The following is a 22,711-nucleotide window of genomic DNA, read 5'->3' as shown; positions in this document are numbered from 1 at the left end:
CGTGCGTGTGTGTGTGTGTGTGTGTGTGTGTGTGTGTGTGTCACTCTCTGTGTATGTCTCTCCCTTTCTCTCTTGCTCTCTGTGAATCTCTCTCGCTCTCTCTCTCTCTCTCTCACACACACACACTCACACACACACACACACACACACACACACACACACACACACAGCTGTGGGAGCTGAAGGATTTAATTTAAGATGGTAGTGAATTCCATGGCTCTGATCCACGGAGCTGACAGAAGCCCAGACTCCTGCGTCCAACTGAACAGAACACAATCATTTTCATTAACCTGCGACCCGGGAGAGCCGAACCGGGCCAAGGAACAACACAAACACACACAGACCTTCATGATCACCGCCGCAAACAAAGAGCAGAACCAGCACATTCTCAGAACTGAGTACAGCACCTTAAACCTTAGTGTGATTCACTGCAGGCCCGAACCGCATTGGTGCTGCGCGTAAGGTGGCAGAACAAATCCCAAAAAAGGACCTCATGCTGCATCATCACACTTATAGATCTGTACATTTTAGTAGATCAGTTATATGTTTATGAGCTACAGTATAGTATAGTATAGTCTTCTAATGGCTAGAGAAAGCTGCTGACTAGAAGGTTGCTGTTTCAAATCACACAATCTGCAGGACACTGTGTGTGTGGGGGGGGGGTGGGGTGGGGGGGGTGTTTGAAGGAGCAGTCCCTTTACCTCAATATACACAGCTGAAATGCCCTTGAGGAAAGAGCCCCTAACTCCCAACTTCTCCCTGGGAGCTGGGGATGGATACCCACCACTTCAGGAGTGTGTGTGGTCACTGTTCCTAATGCAGTGTCCACTAATGAATGTATGTGTGTGTGTGTGTATTAATGTGTGGGCATTGCCAGGCCTGAGCTTCTGGGCCTATATCCTTGAATATTTTTTCTAACAAGCCCCGAACATGAAAGTGTTACACGTTTCACCCCAGCTCCAGTTTCTCCAGGACACGGTGCTAACATCAGTTCTAAAAAGCAGATCTAAAAGCAGAGCAGTAAGTTCCCGGTGTTTCAGCACTGACCTGCTGCTCTCAGAGCCGCTGCAAAACAACCCCCTATAGGAGGGACTTAGAGCCCATTGGCTGTGGTACTGAATTATGGACAGCTAACTCTGGCTGCTGATTGGCTAAATCACTGATGACCAATGAGAAGCGCGTACTCAGTTTGGGAGCCGCGGATTATCTGCCCCTCCTTCCGGCTGAGACACGCGGGAATGTGTGTTTGTGTGGGACAGTCAGAGAGAAGAGTATGCATGTGGGGATTTACTCTAGCTGACTGTGTGGGCCTCGGTCTACACGTCACCAAAATGGATGTACGCAGATTTTTCAGAAAGAAAGGTAACAGTAGCTAACCATGTAAATTGTTGGTACTGTTTCTGGAGATAACTGGTAGCTAGCTAATTAAAAATACAACTCTCCAAATCACAATTCATGAATCAAAACCCTTGTCTTCTCAATAAAAGCATGTTAGCTGTAACAGACAATAGAAAAGATTAACTAAAAGCAATTTGTTTCAGTGAGAAACATTTGTTTCACAATGGCTAACATCGAAATCCATCCATCCATCCATTATCTGTAACCGCTTATCCAATTTAGGGTCGCGGGGGATCCAGAGCCTACCTGGAATCATCGGGCGCAAGGCGGGAATACACCCTGGAGGGGGCGCCAGTCCTCTCACACACCTTCACCTCACACACATACCTACGGACACTTTGGAGTCGCCAATCCACCTGCAACGTGTGTTTTTGGACTGTGGGAGGAAACCGGAGCACCCGGAGGAAACCCACGCAGACACGGGGAGAACACACCAACTCCTCACAGACAGTCAACCGGAGCTGGAATCGAACCCACAACCTCCAGGCCCCTGGAGCTGTGTGACTGCGACACTACCTGCTGTGCCACCATGCCACCCACATCGAAATCCCAAAGATCTTATCCCCAAGAGCAGAACAAATCCCTCACATAGTTTTGCAGTTGGGCAGAATGTTTGAATGTTGAAGTACGATCACATGCTACACGAAAATGCTTTAAAAGTTTCTGTGCTCCTAACAGACAGAGAGACAGATACAGATGGTCTGATTCACCTGCTGACAGCTGGATTTGTCCACAGCTGTCCATTTTATCTTGGCATGGCAGTGTTTGTGGAGCAAAGTGGTTTTCACCGTTCCGTTTTCCCACTCATTGCTTGCTAGCAGCTCAACACACACACAATCACACAGCACTGCTGGTGAAAATCATTTAGGAGTGTGCACTGGAACGGACATTTCTCTCCACAACCTTGAACACACTGTTCAGCCCCACGTTCTTCTTGTCACTCTTCATTACAAAGGACGTTTCTGGGCTGGTTTCTGACTATGACAATGCGTGAATATTGCCTCTTGTCACTTCCAAGCCATTAGAGATTTTAGGACTAGCCTCAGAGCAGCATGTTGGTCTAATTACACACTCACACTCCTGAGTGCTGGTGACGACGAGGCCACTTCGACCCCCATTTTTCCTCCAGTGCGTCATCTGCACTGTTGAGAGTTTGCGGTCTGAAGGTGAACCGGTGCCAGAGTGCTCTGTTTCTCAGCTACATTACATTTAACTCGAAAATAACCTCAGCCCTCGTTTCTGGGGCTCCAGAACCTCGGATCAAAGCCGGGACAAATGGGAGCAGCTGTTTGGCTCGAGCACCTCCTACACTTCCACTGTCATCATGAAAGATTATCTTCTGCTGCAAGGTACGGTGTTGTAGGTGGGTTCTTCACAGTCTTCCTGGTTCTCCCTCCATTCCTGGTGTTAATGAAATCTTCGCACACAGTTTGGCAGCAGTGCAAGCCAAGAGAGGCCGCATTGCTGCCATCATTTACAGGCAGTTGTAAAACGATCCATTGCACTTAGGCACATTACAACAGTGGCACAAAACTACTACGCCCTGTGACGTCGCCTCAGATCACAAGACTTTTACACCCTCTCCTGCTTAGTTTTCCACAAGCTTCTGCCTCCTACACAGGGCTGAGAACCATCACTAGGCCAGGATTTCACAGCCAGAACCGTGTGTCTAAATTTGCCTTTGCTTATGGACACCTGCTCATCCAACATCTCAGATGGGAATGTATAAAGTGTTTGTCCTGTTTTAGAACAGATTCTACTCTCCTGGTCTGAATTAAACTTAGATATTTGAACATTTTTTGCAAGGATTTGGTGGGGTCAGGTGCTGATGTTGGAGGATTAGTTCTGGATCAAAAACCCCACTCCAATTTATCCCAGAGGTATTGGGTTGAGTTCCTTAATTCCTGAGAACACAGTTATACTGGTCCACAACTTAATACCCCTCTATCACAGTGGCTCCCAAACTGGGGGGGTGCAGAACTATTAAAAGGGGGGCGCAGCACGGCAAACAAATGAGATACGTAATGAATATCACCTGTAATAATTACATTCTAATGGTGATTTGTCACTTTTTGTTTTGTTCAATCAGAAGTTTTACATGAATTACATTCATTCATTCATTATCTGTAACTGCTTATCCAGTTCAGGGTCGCGGTGGGTCCAGAGCCTACCTGGAATTACACGAATTACAGTGTTTAACAAAAATGACAGTAGAGGTTAGAGGCTTTTAAAGCTTATATACAGATCTGGCCTAAAATAATGATTGAATAAAAATAATGTGACCATCCGTGATATCCGTTGCTGCCACTACCTGAACTTTATCCTCTTTGCTCCTTAGTAAAGACTCCAGGTAAAGTCCCAGTTAGCACATGTGAGAACAGAGCACAAAATGCTCTTCCCCCATGCCTAAAACACGTTTCATTTCCCGCAGCGAGATTGTGTCTGATGCAGAAAATCTCCTGCTCTGAGAGGAGTTAGTTTTGTTGTGAGAACAATAGTTCTCCAGAACTGTCTATGTTGCCGTTAAGTTACAAGATGCAAGGTTTGGGTCAATGCCGTACTCCTCTGTCGTAAAATCTGTCTGGCTTTGACTATGAGTTAGATTCCAGAGACTCGAGGTTGAGATTTTGGATGACTTCACTTTGCGACCACGTAAACTATTGAACAAGCTTTTACAATCATCATCTAATATAATCCAACATAAATTGGTGCAAAAGTCATGCAATTTGTAGAAGCACGTTTACAACATGGTTATGCAGGGGCTTACGACACCAACTACAAAATCAGACGCCATGTGGACCATGCGGTAGCGTCTCATCCTGGTCCAAACCCTGGCAGCCCAACCCATCTGACCCCGTTTGGAAGAACAGGCTCGCACACATCACTCATACACAGAATTCACAATGTACTGCGCCCTGGCTCGGGCTCAGGCCACAAATACCTGCTGCTTCGTTATTTATAACGACTCAAAGAAAGGTACGGTGCAAATCATGCCCCAGAAATATGTCAACAAAAGAGCCAGCAGCAGTGGTATGTTAGAGCTGGCGAAGCGTATCCATATGGTCAACATATGCAGTTGCTTAGACCCAATGTCAGCTTGAGAAATGATATGACTAATAAACAGAGCTCATAAGATCTAACCCTTCTGTGTCCGTGCCAGCCAGAACATTTCCCTACAGCTCTCCCATAACCCCAAACCCAGGCTTATTATTCTATAACTGCATGTGCTTTTCCACTGCATGGAACCTTCATGGCTCTACTCGGCATGGCTCTTTTGCTATTTCAATGGCCAAATCTGGTACCTGGTCCCTGGACCTCTGTAAATATTCAGCCCCAAATTACTCCAGGTTCCATCCGTGCTGAGTAGGTACTAAATGGTGAGGTGTAAACCCTGCAGAGCGCTGAGTGGTCACAGAGACATATCATATGTCACTATGAAATGCAGAGCTCACATTTATTCACGTTTATTTTTATGACACACACAACGGCAGCTCGTAACTTTAAATCAAGGTGTTTTGAAAAGGTTCATACGCAGTCAAAAATTTCCAGTGAAAGCCAAACGTACAACAACTAAAAGTGATTTGTAAGAACTTGGGTGCGAAGTTCAGTCGAAAAAACTAAAACAACACACGAGTACACAGTGAGAAATCAGTGCCTGACTTTACTGCTGCCGTTGTTGTAGTTTTCAAAGTCAGGATTCCTGTTTGAGACAGGGTTTTGTGACGTCACCAGTTCCATTTCATGGGGGAGCCCTGCAAGTGGAAAAGCAACACGCTTTAAGTGTGTCGAGGAAAGCCGTATGGAAGTAGAGTCATGTACAGCCGGACCCATGCGGTGGAAAAGCACCATTATTTATCGGAAGCGAGGACATTGCTACATTTACTTTGTAAAAGTGGTAGGCACCTGAGAAAAGATTTAAAATGCTGATTAGAGCAGTAAGAGTCTATTGACCCTAAAAAATAAATAAATTAATTAATTTTTAAAAATCAAGCAAACCAAACCCCCCTGATATTAGAATAAACCCAACCCCATTATTCCAGTGAGTGGAGATGTTGGTTTAACTCATTCCACATCTCTCTTCATGACAGTCCAGTGTTATCTGAGGTTATCATACATTCCCTAGTGTTAGCGGTTAATCACTACTTCATTTATTAACTCATGTGTGCTGTTGTTTCAACAAATTTAAACAACCATGGAGAACATCTAGTAACAATCTTCACATTCACACACATTACAGTTACTATATTTTAGATCAAATAATTTACTTTATTTGTTTTTGTATTTACTGGTACACAAGCACCACATATTCTTATGAAAAGAGAATTAATATGAGAAGTAATTAACAAATAATAATAATGTAAGGTTCCTAAGGTGTCTGACTTATGCGCAGTGCTGTAGTTACAAAGCTAGCACTGATTAAATGTTGCTGTGAAGGTGAAAAAATTGTTGAAAGGAACGAGGACCAACAACACAGAGAAATACAAAAGAAATAGCGAAAATCTTCAAACCCTCCCTTAAGTGTATACAGGTGGATCTATGGGTGTGAGGTAAACAGCGGGTGGAGTCAGAGAAAACTGGAATGACAGTCAGACAGTCAAACAAGAAAAGTCTATGTTCGCCCCAAAAGTGAACACAATACAGTGCTGAAGGGGTTGAGAGAACGTCTAGGTCTGATGTATGAGGCCAGTCCAATACTCCATCAGAAAACATGGAAGATAAGCAGCCTGTGCATTTATCTCTAACATCGCTGATACTCTTCCAGCTTCCCTGGATACACAACACAATCAATCCAGGACTGATTAAATGAAAACCAGCCTCCAGAAAGCAATCCACCGCTGCGCTCAGCCATTTGTTTGGGATATATCTGCATTTTTAACATCTGTTTTTCAGGCATTAGCATTGAAAAGCTAATGCCTTTTATGACCTAAATACAACGGATCTGAGAACTCGAACGTTCCCCTAAGATTAGCTCTTTTTTGTCTTACAGAGCTGTCAAAACACTTTATGTTTTGAAGGTTTTCTTTCAACTGAGCTATTGCGAAAACCTCTAATGAATCACATGCTAAAAGTAGGGCCGTGTGTTTGATGATGACCATATTGTAGCACATGGCAAGGAGTACAAACTGTTGAAATATATTGGGACAGAAGTTTCCAAATGAATAGCGAGGCTACACTTTCGTCTCTGGCCAAAATGGATATGAAGCACACTGTCTGTCCAACATGGCTGGCAGGAACCAAACCTATAACTCTGAAGGTACCCCTGGTGACTAGCGTCAAAGAAACATGGTTAAAATTAACGGCTTACGATGATCAAATCCACAAAGAGATTCAGAAAGCACACCCAACCGGGACAGGCAGTGAAAGCAAACAAGGCCGGTCCAACAGCGTGGGAACTGCAAGGGTGTTGATACCAAATGAGAACTTTCCTCCTCAGGCTCTGGTTCCTGCCTGAAGGCTGTAGACCGCGGGTCGTGTCAGGGGAAAAGTGGGAGGTGAGGAGGGAGATGAGCGCTGGTTTTGAGCCTTGGGCCTTGTCACTGTGGACTGAGGCTCAGGAAGAGCTATTACTCACAATCAGAGGCCAGCAGCGAGCAACATGAGGACAGGAATAATGAGAAGCACATGTGCTCCATGAGACACCAAACAGCCTCCAGACTCATCTGCTTGGCCTTCTCTCTCATCTCTATCTCTCACTCTCTCTCTCTGTATTTATTTATTTCTGTTGCCCTTTCATGCTCTACCTCCCCAGGTTTCGACCCACAGTGTTTTGATTCCCCAGGAGGATCATATGTCTTTTCTAATGCTGTTAATTCCTTACATTTGTTTTAATAGCTAAACGAAGTTCACTGAAAAATGCATTTATATTTTTATGTCAAAAACCGCATATTTCAAATGAGAATGAGAAGACAGCCAAAAGTGAATGGTGTACTTTTGTACAGATTTATTCAGTGACTGGAACAGTGGGTCTTTTATCAGTCTTTTACATTTTTCTTATGATTTTAAAAATTGGTGAAAAGTGCAAAACTTTTGTCATCATTTTCGTCTTCAAAATTATTTTTATTTACTTCTTTTCCAGTTTATTTTGTGGAAAATAAGTCATCAACAAAAACTCCAATTCCACACACTGAATCATTTTAATTTGATCCGAAAATTACCACACTGTCACTAAAAGCCCTGGGGATGAATTTTAATAAAAGACTCAGGCTCTGAATTTCTTGCTGGCGTGATGTTCTCGTCCAAACCATAGCTTGATGTTTTGTTTGAGACGCTGTGAATAAACAAAGCCCAGCTGTTTTGGAACAGCCCCAGAAATGAGCTAAAGGGACTAGAGGTATTATTTATTATTAAATTATGATAAAAAAATATATATTTATGTTCAATTTAAAAGCATGTTAACATCCAATACTCTCAAAGGAATATGTCCACTTTTTCCTTCAAATATATTTTATATTTATTTGTGTAACATTAACATTTAAAGTTCCAAATCGCAGACTGTGATACAAAGAGATTCAACTCTATGAATCGTTTACCAACAGTTGATACCAGTGACTCCCAGATGCTTAAAGATTCAGTTTTTTGGGAGTTGACTCCTCTTCACTATTCGCTCAGCCACTTTCTCCCTGACATCAGCAAACAGGTGGAGCAGTTTCCTGGTTTTATTTCTTTGTTATTTTCTGTTTTTGAATATTGGATCATAAATATAGGGTCATTTATCAGTCTTTTTTCTTTTCCTTATGTTTTTAATAACTGATGAAAAGTGCAAATAATTGTTATCGTTTTTGTCTTCAAAGGTTCTATTTATTTATTTACTTTTTTATAGTTTTCCTTGTGGGAAATAAGTCATCAATGAAAGCTTCAATTCCACACACTGAACCGTTTTAATTTGATCAGAAAATGACCACACTGTCACTAAAAGCTCTGGGGATGGATTTTAATCAAAGATGTAGGCTCTGAACTTCTTGCCAGTGAGATGTTCTCGTCCAAACTATAGCTTAATGTTTTGTTTGAGACGCTGTGAATAAACAAAGCCCAGCTGTTTTGGAACAGCCCCAGAAATTAGCTAAAGGGGTTACAGTGTTCAGACTTAATGACCGGTTAATCCTGCACAATCAACTTGAACCCTGTCTCCGCACAAATAATCACTCTCTTACACTGTGCCCCTTATATTCATGGACCTTTCACCTTCCACTCTGTTTCAGCTCTTTGGAACTGTGTAGAGTGTCTTTCTGTAGCCACACCCCTGTGCAAAACTGTGCAGAAGTAGTAGCTGGCACTGTAACAGGTTCTGGGTCAGTTTTGATGGGTCAACAGTGGAAATGCTCTGGGATTATATAGTTTTGAAGCAGAGAGCAGGACGAGGAGCAGAGGACAGAGGGGAAGGAACTCTTTGCATTCAAGGAAGCCCTTGAAAGAGGGAAAATGTTTATGTATATTTTCTCCTCTCTCTTTTTCTCTCTCCCTCTCTTGCCCTGGATTTGTTTCATAAGCCTTCATCCTGTCTAATTTATTTATTTATTCATTTATTCATAATTTTTATCTACTAATATTTTGACTGGTAACCTTTGAAAGTGTGGGGAAAACATTAATTAATTCATTCATTGTCTGTAGGAAACCCACGCAGACACAGGGAGTACACACCACACTCTTCACAGACAGTCACCCGGAGGAAACCCACGCAGACACAGGGAGTACACACCACACTCTTCACAGACAGTCACCCGGAGGAAACCCACGCAGACACAGGGAGAACACACCACACTCCTCACAGACATTCACCCGGAGGAAACCCACGCAGACACAGGAAGAACACACCACACTCCTCACAGACAGTCACCCGGAGGAAACCCACGCAGACACAGGGAGAGCACACCACACTCCTCACAGACAGTCACCCGGAGGAAACCCACGCAGACACAGGGAGTACACACCACACTCCTCACAGACAGTCACCCGGAGGAAACCCACGCAGACACAGGAAGAACACACCACACTCCTCACAGACAGTCACCCGGAGGAAACCCACGCAGACACAGGGAGTACACACCACACTCCTCACAGACAGTCACCCGGAGGAAACCCACGCAGACACAGGAAGAACACACCACACTCTTCACAGACAGTCACCCGGAGGAAACCCACGCAGACACAGGGAGAACACACCACACTCCTCACAGACACCTTCTCACCTGTGGTAATCTCATGTTGTAATTTGGATATTTCAGTCCCTTTTGAATAGCATCCTTTCAATATTTGCATTATAACATGCCTCTAAGCACAGCTGGGACCCCCACCACATCCTCTCTGAGACACCTGGCATGTGTGCACTGCTCTTTAACATACAGCTTTGGCACCAACACCAGCTGCTGACTTCAGGGAGTTACCTTCACCTGCCGCTCACATATTTTCATAAGGTCAAGTTTGGCTTATGATATCACGCTTTAGATCGCTTTGGTTTAGCATCTGTTATCTTTCTGACAGATAGCTGAATAGAGCCTAGGCTTTGAGAAATATATGACCAGAGGTGCTGCCACTTTCCCCAAAGTGCAACGGCCCTTATTCAGTGGTCTATCGACACTCACTCTGGCTTGTGCTCATTTGGGAAGACATGAGTCATCTGAACATTTCTTTGATCTACAATCATTGTATTGCTCCAGTGATCTGCAATAGGAAAACTAGTTTCTCTGGGATCAGCACTGCAGAAACTGCACTGTGTAACTTTAGAGGAGAGCAGGAACCCCCCCCCCCCCCCCCCCCCCAATACCCCTACCTTGATTTCAGGAGAGTGTTGTATAAACTACTTACACACTGTAATAATAAGTGTAGTCCAGAAGCAAAAATATCAAATCCTACCTAGTGTTGCTTTAATATAGCCACACACATAAAGAGCCTCCTTCCCTGTGAGGTGTAAACAGGGCGAGAGACACATACAAATGATGCTGAATGGGAGGTCTTCATTTCCTTCTCACTGTCATTAACTCATTCACATCGCAAGGACAGAATAGTGGGAGATTAGAAAAATCTCTCTGACTCCAGCTCCAGTTTTTAAAGCCAAAAACAACTTCCATTGCGAATCTGATAGAGGGGAGGTCTTAGACTCCTAATGCCTCTTTCAAAGCATCTCGGAGCAGCCAGGAAGCCAGTCCAAAGCTTATCGGTTCTGGCTTCGTTCGCCTAATCCTTATCTCTCCAAACATGTAGCAGGGGCCTGATTATATCGACTGTGTTTTAGGAAATTCAATAATGGCTAAATGCTGCTAATGTACTAACATAATATGGGATGAAAATATTTACAAAGCCATATCTGAGCGGGTTCTAAAAGCTGAAATTTCCCCTTATTGTACAGCACAGGCCAGCGATGCAATCAGCACCGGTGCCCCATTGTTTGAGCTGCACTGACATGAAATTACACTCAGCCAATCATCACATCCATAAAGCTCGGTTCTCATTGACTGAGCACACACACACACACACAAACACACTCAACACTCATAAAGCCTTGGCCAAGGTCAAAGAGGAAGAAAAAGGTGAGAGCAAGAGGTGAGGACTTCAGCCGAGGTGTTTGTGAAGCACAGCCAAGATTCAGATCTTTATATTCCACATAACACCACCATGACAGTCTTTCACAAGCTGCTCTGTCACTTCCTGTTCACAGAGGCTCAGGATTCAGAGCAGAAAGTGAATTTACAAGGGTTTTCAATCAGATACAGAATCCACTCACCTGGTTTAGGAGGCTTCCCGCCGGCTCCTGTTGTTCAAAGAAAAGAGAAATAATCAAAAGTCTGTTCAGCTTATTGGAATGGATCATTTTCAGCGCTGCAGTGACGCTGACACTGACCGCCCCAAAACATCCGGGCAACAGTGTCCTGTGTCCACTGATGAAAACTAGAGGGCGACCAACACAAACTGTGCAGCACCAGATGAGCTGCTATCTCTGACTTATCTACTCATACCAGGTGACACACACTACCACCATATCAGTGCCATTGCAGCACTTCCACATTATACCAGCTCTGTGGGGGTCCTTTGAAAAGTATCTAATGCCATTTTTTTTAATAGAAGGAGTTGAAGAATTCTTACCAGCTCCTAGACCTGCTCCTGCTCCGAGTCCAGTACCATATCCAGCACCAGTTCCGAATCCTCCTGCTGAACGAAGAGCATTAGTTTTCTTAGTCCTGTGTTTACTGTGCTGACCTGTGTTGCACATGGCCACTGAAATCACTGTCTGGCTTATGTTTGATTATGGGTGCTGTCTGATATCAAACGATACACCTGTCTCAGGTATTACTGCCTTAGTTTACTCTTCTGGCGGACACCCAGCTGGACTTTGGGTTTTATGACAGTAGGAGTAAGTTATGAACACATTCAAGGAAACAATGATACAAGATATTTGAAGAAAAGATGATCTTGATTAGCATCATGCTTGGTGGGTTGGTTTTCAGGTTTTTGGGAAATGACAATACTTCAGATACTTAGCAAAGGGCCAGAGAGAAATGTAGAATACCAATGCTATAAATATTTAGTAATAAATGAAATAACAACACAAAATAGTGAGCATTCAGTGGTAAAATGAATCTAAAAATATAAGCTCATAATTTGTCAAAATAGAACAGTAACTGAATGTGTTTCGTGCAACCGGTGACCAGAAAGTTTTGCTCTGTAGAGCCAGGCTGACAGTATTCCTCCAGTCTGCAGTGTTTTTAACGTGGGATAGTGAAAGGGGGAGAATACAAGTATGCAGTGAATTTTCCACCAATACTTTTTAGTAGGGATGAGAGATTAAAAAGCATGAGATGGGCCAAATATAACAACACACACTCCTCTAAAGCGAACGAGCCAGGACTGGGGAAGAGCTCTGATGTCTGTGATTGGTGTCTGTGATTATGCCCCACTGTCCTATCACCACAGCCAGGGGGCGTCATTAAACCCGATTTACTGGAGCACATGACCCAGTTAAATGTTGCTGTGCCTCACTAAAATCACAGCAGTGAATTTCAGTTTTATCCAGGATTCCTGCAGAACTACTGAACCCACGATTTACTACAGGAACTACATTTCCCATAATGCCCCAGAATTTTTTGTTTTTGGACTGTGCAGACACAGGGAGAACACACCAAACTCCTCACAGACAGTCACCTGGAGTGGGACTAAAGACATTAGCTGGTACAGAGTATGTTCATTTCACTAGCAACTTGCAGTTCATGCTCATTGAAGGATCTTTAACAGCTTCAGGTCCTTCACAGGGATTTACAGAGAGATTATACTGCAGAAAGAACTTACCTCCAATATTACCTTTGTATGGAACCCCCCCAGCACCTTAGGAGAGAGGGAAAAGGAGTTAAACATCATCACTTCATGGCTGGACAGCACTCTTTGCATCAATTCATGGTGCTACAAACAGGCCGGAGTCCTCACAGAACTCAAGCCGGAACAGGGAGCTGTAAACCATCAGAAAGCACAGGAATATGGAGGTGACCACCCAGAAAATTCCTGCAGTGTTTCCGAGGAATTTATGACATCAGATCAGAGGTGTGGATGAAAGGAAAGAAGCAGATGGGTGAAATGTAACGTGTGACAGAACATGCTCTATACAAATAAGCTTGATTTGATTTGAGGATTTGATCTGTAGGCAGATGTTATTGTTTATTTGTTATTGTTTGTTTCTACGAGGCATCTCCCATTTTTATTTATTTTTTTTTTCTTTTACGTTATTCAACAAATTCTGAGAAACTGATGTTCACGTTGGGTCATATTTGTATGATAAACAAACCAACAGAATTGACCCTGCATTCATTCACTCATTTGATAGTTAATTTGTTCATTCACTCATTCATTCGTTCACTCGTTCTTTCATTCGTTCATTTATCATCAGTAACAGCTGAATCTTGATCAGGGTCGGGGCACAAAGCAGGAATTCACCCTGTACAGAGCACCACATACTCACCCACTTACTCACACCTGTGGACAGTTTCACACACTCACCCAGTCACTCACCCATTCACTCAAACCAGTCACTTTCACACACTCACCTAGTCACTCACACACTCATTCGGTCATCCACACACTCACCTAGTCACTCACACACTCACACCTGTGGACAGTTTCACACTCACCCACTCACTCACACACTCATTCGGTCATCCACACACTCACCTAGTCACTCACACACTCACACCTGTGGACAGTTTCACACACTCACCCAGTCACTCACCCACTCTCACCTGTGGACAGTTTCACACTCACCCACTCACTCACACTCACCCAGTCACTCACCCATTCACTCAAACCAGTCACTTTCACACACTCACCCAGTCACTCACACACTCATTCGGTCATTCACACACTCACCTAGTTACTCACACACTCACACCTGTGGACAGTTTCACACACTCACACACTCACCCAGTCACTCACACACTCACTGCCCTGTGTGATAGTGAACTAAACTGAATCATAGTTCGGAAAAAGTTAAAGACACACCTGGGTAAAGTCCAGCACCTGGTACCACACCTCCACCTGGAAGCCCCGCCCCTGCAGGTATGTATACTCCTGAAAAACAGAGACAGATATGTTTCATTCGTTTCACTAATTTCTAAAGATGGGTTCTTCAGAACCACAACAAACTTCACACACATGACATGAGGCGAGGGTCTTAACCCACAAAACTGTGCAAAGGTGTGGCCCCCTATAGGCCACAGGAAAAACACCACAGAAAGATTGTAAAGAACATTTTCACCTTTTCTCAGACTTTTCTTTTAGGTGTTAAAGAGGATTTTGTGTAGTGTATAATTGTAATTAAAAATTAAAACATTTCCCACTCATCATTTATGGCACATGCTGTGAACTAAAAACTAAGTAGTTTGAAAATCACCAGTGGAAATAATTCTATTCTTGGGATTAATATTGTGTCAAAAAGTATGTGTGAGTTTTGCTTTAAACGACTTTAAGATGTTTCAGTGTTAGCCTTTGTGACCGTAGCATATTAACAACCTACTTAATTTTTAAGTTATGTTTTGTTGTATAAAATCACGTTTGTCATATTTAATGTTACAATTTAAATTAAGGGCGGCACGGAGGTGCAGCAGGTAGGTGTCGCAGTCACACAGCTCCAGGGGCCTGGAGGTTGTGGGTTGGATTCCCGCTCCGGGTGACTGCCTGTGAGGAGTGTGATGTGTTCTCCCTGTGTCTGCGTGGGTTTCCTCCGGGGTGACTGTCTGTGAGGAGTGTGGTGTGTTGTCCCTGTGTCTGCGTGGGTTTCCTCCGGGTGACTGTCTGTGAGGAGTGTGGTGTGTTCTCTCTGTGTCTGCGTGGGTTTCCTCCGGGTGACTGTCTGTGAGGAGTGTGGTGTGTTCTCCCTGTGTCTGCATGGGTTTCCTCCAGGTGACTGTCTGTGAGGAGTGTGGTGTGTTCTCTCTGTGTCTGTGTGGGTTTCCTCCGGGTGCTCCGGTTTCCTCCCACAGTCCAAAAACACACGTTGGTAGGTGGATTGGCGACTCAAAAGTGTCCCTAGGTGTGAATGTGTGTGTGTCTGTGTAACCCTGTGAAGGACTGGCGCCCCCTCCAGGGTGTATTCCCGCCTTGCGCCCAATGATTCCAGGTAGGCTCTGGACCCACCGCAACCCTGAACTGGATAAGGGTTACAGATAATGAATGAATGAATGAATGAATGAATGAATAAATGTAGTGTATCAACAGATTTCACTCCTTAAAATGTTCATGATTATTGAACATAACAGTAATGTTTTGTGAGTAAAATATCCTTCTACAGGAGTTTGGATTCTAAAGCGTAGAGCTGCTTAAAACAGATGTGTTAAAACAACACAATCTAACCATAATTACACACATCAGTGTGTTAGCATATCACTATCGATAGCTACAGTCAGCACTGGGTAATTTTAACAATGTGTTAAAACAACAGTGTGATATTGGACTGTAGTGTGTAATGTATGTACATTTCTTTTAACAGAGTGGAGTTGAGGGTCACCATGTTCAAGGCCGTGGGACGTATAAACCTTAGTTAATGTCAAGCAGGAGTGATTTTGGAAAGCTAAACAGCTTCATGTGTTTGTGAGTGTGTGTGTGTGTGTGTGTGTGTGGTGAGGGGGCAAACAGCAGGGGGTTTTATGTCTGAGGTAGTATGTCAAAACTGTCAAAAGTTTGGTAACGCCTGTCACACATTGCTCACTGCTCTGTGAGCTGGACCCCCAACAAAAACAATGACCTAATCCACAAAGTGGTTCAGAGAAGCAGAGGAGCAGTTCTCCGAACTCTGCCGGTACCTGAAAGCGGGGCTTTTGGCTGAGACCTGGAGGTAATCAGAGTGTAGTCAGTGTGCAATACAGATAAACTTGAAAAAAGAGAGGGATGGAGGGAAGGAGGGAGAATGTTCTAGATTCTTCCCTGAGGGACCTGTGAGCTCACCCTCAGTTATGAATCTGCGTTCTGAGGGCAAGCCTGCTTTACATCACAGACTGTATAGAAAAGCAAGAGTGAGATTCGTGATGACGGATATTATGTTTAATGGCTTTTACATGTGTTTGGAGGCTGCGTAATTGGAGCCACATGTCAGGACCACTGAGGTGTTTATTAGGAATGGTTCAGCAAGCATTTTGTATTTGGTATTCACTGACGAGAATGTAGGAAATACCCTGTGTCCAAAGGTTTTATGGACATTTCTTGTAAGGAGTAAATTCAGTTCTGGTGTCTTAATGAAATAAAGAAACCCCACAAGCCCCACAGCAGAGTTCTCCCCATGTGTAAACAGCCCTGTCAGAATGGCCACTTTCAGCACCCGCTCTTTTTTACTCAGTGTTTTTAGCTCTCTGCACTCATTGTGTTTGTCTTGCTGTATTTAACCATGTCTTTGCACTCTCACATAAATGCGGGTTCAGCACTGTGATTGACGGACTCAGACGAGGGAGCAAAGCAGTTCTAAAGTCTCTGCACTTGACGTCAAAAGTGGAGCAGAGTCAGAACAGCTCTTTATATCACGTTTTTTCTTACATAGGCAGCACACAGAAACCTGACTGGAGAGTCTCGTTTCACAGATTTATTCATTCATTCATTGTCTGTAACCTCTTAACCAGTTCAACATCGCGGTGGGTCTGGAGCCTACCCAGAATCACTGGGCGCAAGGCAATAACACACAAGGCGCAAGTCCTTCACAGGGTGACACACATTCACTGACACATTAACACATATGGATACTTTTTGAGTCACCAATCCACCTACCAACGTGTGTTTTTGGGACCGTGAGATGAAACCAAAGCACCCAGAGGAAACCCACGCAGACACAGGGAGAACACACCACACTCGTCACAGACAGTCACCCGGAGGAAACCCATGCAGACACAGAGAGAACACACCACACTCCTCACAGATGGAACAGGACTTGTACCTGGAGATGTGTGACTGTGACACTACCTGCTGCACCACTGTGCCGCCCTGAGCTCCAGATCCTCTCATTAATGTGAAAATTGATTAAATTTCCAAAGCCAAGCTGTCAGCACTGTTTAGGATTAGAATGATTTGGGACACACTAGAGAAACGGTTCTTGACAGAAGACAAGGTGAAACAAATTCCTGACTTAGACACTTCATTTCAGAGGAAAGGAAGGGAGACTAAAACGGACTGTTGGTCACAGTGAACCTAAAGCTGATTTATGCTTCTGCGTTGATTCAATCTTAACAGTTTCACAGGCTACGAGAGAAAAAAAATGCCACCACCTCACCTTCACGTCTTCTTGTTTTAAAAGCAGTCACAGGCACCATGAGACAGAGAACAACAGCCAGAGAATGAATCTGGCACCAGAACCTGCTCTAAGCTTGGAGTTACGGTTACAGCGAGCTACAGGCAGGTTAGATTGGCTCTGGCAGCACTCTAGCGAATGAGGCAATGAAGAAATGGAACAAAAGAGCTTCAAATGAGGTCCTTGTTCATTCCTGCTGGAAACTGAATATAAACCCTGAACATGTTTCCGGAACAAGATGAAGAGATTGCATCAGCTTTGCTAAAAGGAGAGAGGCTCAGTGAGGACACAGTTCCACAAAGAAACGTGTTCCCACATCGCAACTGAAACCCTGATTAGAATTCATCCTGAAGGAGTTGTTTAGTCTGATGCCGGACTTTCTGTCCAGAGGGAGACACGAAACTGTCAGGTCAGAAGCGGTGCCAACGGGGATTCTGTCTTCACAAAGGCTCTGCACTTTTTGAAGGAGTCTAGGCCTTGTGTTTTCACAGAGCAGGTTCTACGCAGGGAACTCTGGGCTTTTTTGTGAAAGAGTATGTCCAACTCCCGCTTGGAAAACAGATGAGCTCATCAGCCTCAGAGCCGGAGGGAAGATGCTCCTCGAGAGCTCTTCTGAAGACCGCGAGAGACTTGGACGGCCAGGAAGCGATTGGGTTTCTCCGCAGAGGTCAGCGTAGGGTTTCAGATATTCCATGTGGCCATAAGTTTGTGGACACCTGCTTATTCTCATGTCTTCTGAACTGAAGGGTAGCAATAGAGAGTTTGTCCTCTCTGTTTCTGCAGTTACAGCACTGCTCCACACAAGCTTCTGGAACGTTGCTGTGAAGATTTGATGGAATTCAGCCATGAGGTTAGACTGGTTGTTGGGAAGAATAATTCCAGATCCAGAAAGTCACTCCAAATTTATTCATTTCATTTCAGAAAATGTAATGCTTGGGGGGATTCAAACCCCTCTAGCCCTAGCTTGACTTTAATCTAATGAGCAGCTGCTTTACAGGGCCTCGTTTTATTGGTCAGTTTACTAAATTAACCTTGCTTTTCAGAAGGATCCATTCCTGAACTTCTTCTGAGAACCACCACTCATCTTAAACCCCCTGACCCTCAGCCTTACTGTGGATTTTGGAGTTCAGGACACGATGGTGCTCAGAGGATGTTTGGCTGGAGAAAAGCCCTTTTACATATGTGTGTTTTTGTTGGGGGAGCCATCCACCCTGAGAAACATTGTTCACTCTGTTTATACTAAAAGGGTTCAGAGCGCTGTCATGTTGGGGAGGAGACTTGTCCTGAAATGGAATCCAGTTCATTTACCATCACTCTCAGACTGACTCTTTCTACTCGCCTCGGTGGGAGAATATGAGCAGATATCCTTTCATACCAATGCAGGACAGTATTAGTTCAAATGGGAACAAATCCTTCTCTTCATTAATGACCTTTTATTACAGAATCCTGGCTCGGACCTCTCTCTCTCTCTCTCTCTCTCTCTGTCTCTCTCTCTCTCTCTCTCTCTCTCTCTGTCTCTCTCTCTCTCTCTCTCTCTCTCTCTCTCTCTCTGTCTCTCTCTCTCTCTCTCTCTCTCTCTCTCTGTCTCTCTCTCTCTCTCTCTCTCTCTCTCTCTCTCTCTCTCTCTCTCTCTCTCTCTCCCACACACACACACACGCTGGACCTGCCTTATCCCTGTGAGGACATTTGGTCCTCAAAATGTACACACACACACTCACACACACACACAGAAAATGTATCTTGTACCTCACCATTAACATTTCCATAATTACTACTAGTGTAACTCTACCCTTACCTTAAAACTAGTAATGATTACATTGTGGGGACCAGCTGGTGGGTCTCACAAGGAAAATAAGTCCCCACAAAGTCATGAATGGGTTTTGGTGCCCACAATGTGATATATATATCTGTTACACACACACACACACACACACACACACACACATACTCGCTCTTACTTGTACATTATAATATTCTCCCTGCTTATGCTTGTTCACATTTTCATGATCCAAAATTCAGTAAAATGTCATTAATCTATTATTTCTTTCATTCTTTCATACATTAATTAGTCCATGTGTGCATTCATACATTTATTCATCTGATCAGGGTCGCAGTGGGTCCAGAGCCCTAAACAATGCAGAACACACTCATCTGTGCCACACTTTTCCAAATCCTGTTTAAAGTCCATGTTCAACCTGGGCCAGAAGTGGGGTAGGACCTGTGTGATGTAACCTGGGCTTTAACAGCAGAACCACACAAGTCCAGCAGTGGGAGGGGAACACGGTGGAAGAAAATTTGAGAAAGCTCTGATACAGATCTCACACAGACCTGAGGCAACATACAGGGGAAAGGCCTGTGAGAGACGAGATGGGGATTGTTCAACCTGGCCAAGTCCGAGCTTCATTTCCCAGTCAGAGGGAGGATTTCCTGTCTCTGTGCAAGGAAAGAGAGCAGAGCATGTTCTCAGCCACCAGGCCCTCGCTAACTAGACACGGAGTGGTCAAACGCATGTGGACACCTGCTGGATATTAACAGGTAGTCCCTGTATTATCCGCTGCAGCATCTACTGATGGCATTTAGGATTCACAAGATCATTAGGGAGGTTGAGAAATTATGTTGAATGCTTAGATTCCAGATTCAAGACTTTTATTGTCATGTGCCCAGAGAAAAGGCAGTTAGACTGTACAATGTAATTCTTACTTTGCTAGTAATCTATACTCTAAAATAGCATAAACTAAATGATACAACATAAGTAAAGCCTATACACATAATTAAAGGCAGCGTTGACGACTGTGGAGTTCAACTGTTCTCACAGCAGAACAAACTTCTCCTTGTGTTTGTGTTCATTCAGATTTTCTTCATCTTTTAAGGTGGAACAGTGTGTCTGAGTAAGAAGCTACTGTTGCTGTTGCGAAGTGAGGACCACACCTGATGTAAGCAGGGCAAGGAAGGGGAACTCAGAAGAACGTGGGCTGGTGTTCTGGGCGGCTTCTGTTAGTGGAGAGTGAAGCCGGACACCCCTTGCCTGGTAAATTCATTGGTGAAAGAGGAGGCGTAGGGGTGGTGGTGGGGTGTGAATTTCATCATGAGAAGGTGAGGAGAGAGGAGTGGTTTTATAGGGTGCGTAATGGTGAAGAGGAGGAGTCTGGGCGTGGTGCTTCTCCCAAACTTAAGTTATTTCATAACTCCATTTTTGGTGGCTGAAGTTTAACTTGTCTGTATGTTTTTAGTCACAGTTTGAATTACCACAGATACTCACTTGCAACCTGAGCTGTTTAGATTTGTGGTTGATGTTTCTCTGCCACACCTGAGCTAACACAGAAAAAGTTTCCCATTTACAGAGCCTAATGTCATGAGTAAGTGAACCAACTATAGACATATCAGAGCTATTAGCTGTGAATCACAAGCACCATTCCAACTCATCCTAGAGGAACTGCCCTGATGCTGGGGGGTTGTACCTCATTAGCCGACTTTGCATTGTGCACGGAGAGGTTAGGTTCATGTGCAGCCGTTTGACATAATGCCTTTCTATGGAGGTCACACAAGCTTTGTGTGCAATTGAGCACTAATAATCAGAGATATCTGGAAATCCTGGGCACGTAGTGCTGCTTGGAACCTTAAGCCACACAGCAGAAACTGGCTAAACCGAAAAACCCTGCATCACGAGGTCTTCCGCTTTTCATAACTACAACACTGCGCTGGGAGTTTGGAGCGAGACAGAGCCCTGATGTCGTCAGATAATAATCATAAAATTCATGGAAAGAAATCCAGCTGTCGGCCTAAGGCCAAGGCAGAGCCAGAGGACACAGAGCCCACGCTCCATTCCGATTACTTTCCTCTACTTAACCTTTCGCTTCTATGTCTAAAGAAGTAACTTATATATTTAGTCTATGAGGCCGAAGCGTGTTTTAGATTCTGGTTGTTTGTAAATGGCCTCCTTCCTTTGTTTTGAGTGGGAAGTGCTTGTCCGGCATGTTTTGATAAAGAGGCAGAGAAAAAGGCATTATGAGTTATTAATGCTTACATCTCCAGCAAATAAACAGAGTCAGAGTCTGTGGAGGCATAAGGCTGCACCGAGGCCTGAGGCCAAGCTCCAGTGAAAACTGCTATTGGACAGAGGACACTGTCTTTCATAAAACGGAAACAACAGCAAGAGACCTTGAGATGTGTGATGCAGAAGTGGATCTTCCTTAAAGCCCCCGGGAACTCATTTTGAAATTTTGTTTGTTTGTTTGTTTGTTTGTTTATTTTTGTATAAAACAACTTGGAAGTGTTGTGTGAAATGTTTAGCAAAGTTTAAATAATAAAACACAAATGAGAAATATGATAAACCTCTCCTCAGAAATAACCAGTATTGCTCTTCTCTTGATGTAGAATGGGAAGACTTAAAAGTGGGCAATGCTTATGTTAGTATTTACCTGACCAATCACAAAGCTACCATAGCCACGCCTCTTCTCTGATTTGAAGAGACTGGTGAGCTAAAGCTTAGCAGCCATTAGTGAGCGAACTAGCTATACACCAATTTATATAGCTAGCTATACAGCTATTCGCCAATTTATGGGGAGGGAGTGAAAGATGAAAACAGAGTAAACACAGAACACAAAACAATACAGAATGAGCACGAATGGATTAAGTCTGAGTACAAAAGAGATAGCAGCAACAATCTGTTGGCGTGTTTACCAGAGTATCAGCGGAGACAGAAGCCACACTGGGCACAAAGGTAGAGTAGTAGTGGGGAAGGCAGACTCCCTCGATCTGCGGTAAATTGGAGAACACCTGTGCCATTTTACTGTGTAAAATTACAACCGAAGTTCAGAGTAAAAACCCATGACTTCTTTGAGGCTGTTTGCTGCCATGGTAACGTAAAGAATTATTCTGTTCTCCATTGGTAGAAAGCGGTCAATCACTAAATAAACTGTCATTAGTTTATTGGACCACACCCACACCGTCCTCAGAGAGATTTGAAGAGTGTATTTTGATCATTTTTGAGGAGAGATTTATCATATTTCTGATCTGTGTTAACGTTTCACATAACACCCACAAGTTCAGAATTAAACAAAAAAAAACTAAATTTGCAAATGGATTCCCAGAGTCTTTAAAGAAACACTGTTCTGAAAATTGGAGGGATATTTACTGACAAATATCATTTTATTCTTTAGATTTTTTATATGTTTTCATTTCAATGTGTGAGTTTCGACAGCCTTTGCCTTTGTTTTTCAGCTTCATATTTGACTTCCTCTAGAGGGCGCCACTGTGGATACTTACAATCCGTGCCTTCCTCTTGGCACAGGTTTACAGCTGACTCCATGAACGACAGGCACTATGAATGCTCACCCAGTCAGTCAATCACTCACTCACATACTCAGAAATGTGCTCAGTTTCACACATTCACCCAGTCACTCATACACTCTATAGACTGGTGGTCACCAACCTTTTTATGACCACTGCTTTAGACACTCATCTTCTTCTACCAATGTGTGTTTCTGGACTATGGGAGGAAACCCCCACAGACAGTGACCTGAGTAGAGGATCCCACCCAGGACACAAGACCCTGTAGTCGGGGCGTGG

The 22,711-nt window shown here is 43.8% G+C and overlaps 1 protein-coding gene across 6 annotated transcripts in view; it reads right to left on the bottom strand.

Annotated features, from left to right (window-relative positions):
• The window catches only part of elna (elastin a), an 80,311-nt gene that overhangs the window by 44,149 nt on the left and 13,451 nt on the right, over window positions 1–22,711 (bottom strand). For all 6 annotated transcript variants that reach the window (XM_066652718.1, XM_066652719.1, XM_066652722.1 and 3 more), the window contains exons 2-5: window positions 13,876–13,944; window positions 12,676–12,711; window positions 11,476–11,541; window positions 11,117–11,143 (exon numbers count right to left, since the gene is read on the bottom strand). In XM_066652718.1, coding sequence (XP_066508815.1) covers window positions 11,117–11,143; window positions 11,476–11,541; window positions 12,676–12,711; window positions 13,876–13,944 — 198 coding nt within the window. The remainder of the gene's footprint in view (window positions 1–11,116; window positions 11,144–11,475; window positions 11,542–12,675; window positions 12,712–13,875; window positions 13,945–22,711) is intronic.

The sequence above is a fragment of the Hoplias malabaricus genome, chromosome X1 (genome assembly GCF_029633855.1).
Source record: "Hoplias malabaricus isolate fHopMal1 chromosome X1, fHopMal1.hap1, whole genome shotgun sequence".
Taxonomy (NCBI): Eukaryota; Metazoa; Chordata; class Actinopteri; order Characiformes; family Erythrinidae; genus Hoplias; species Hoplias malabaricus.
This window is presented reverse-complemented; position numbering and strand designations above follow the sequence as displayed.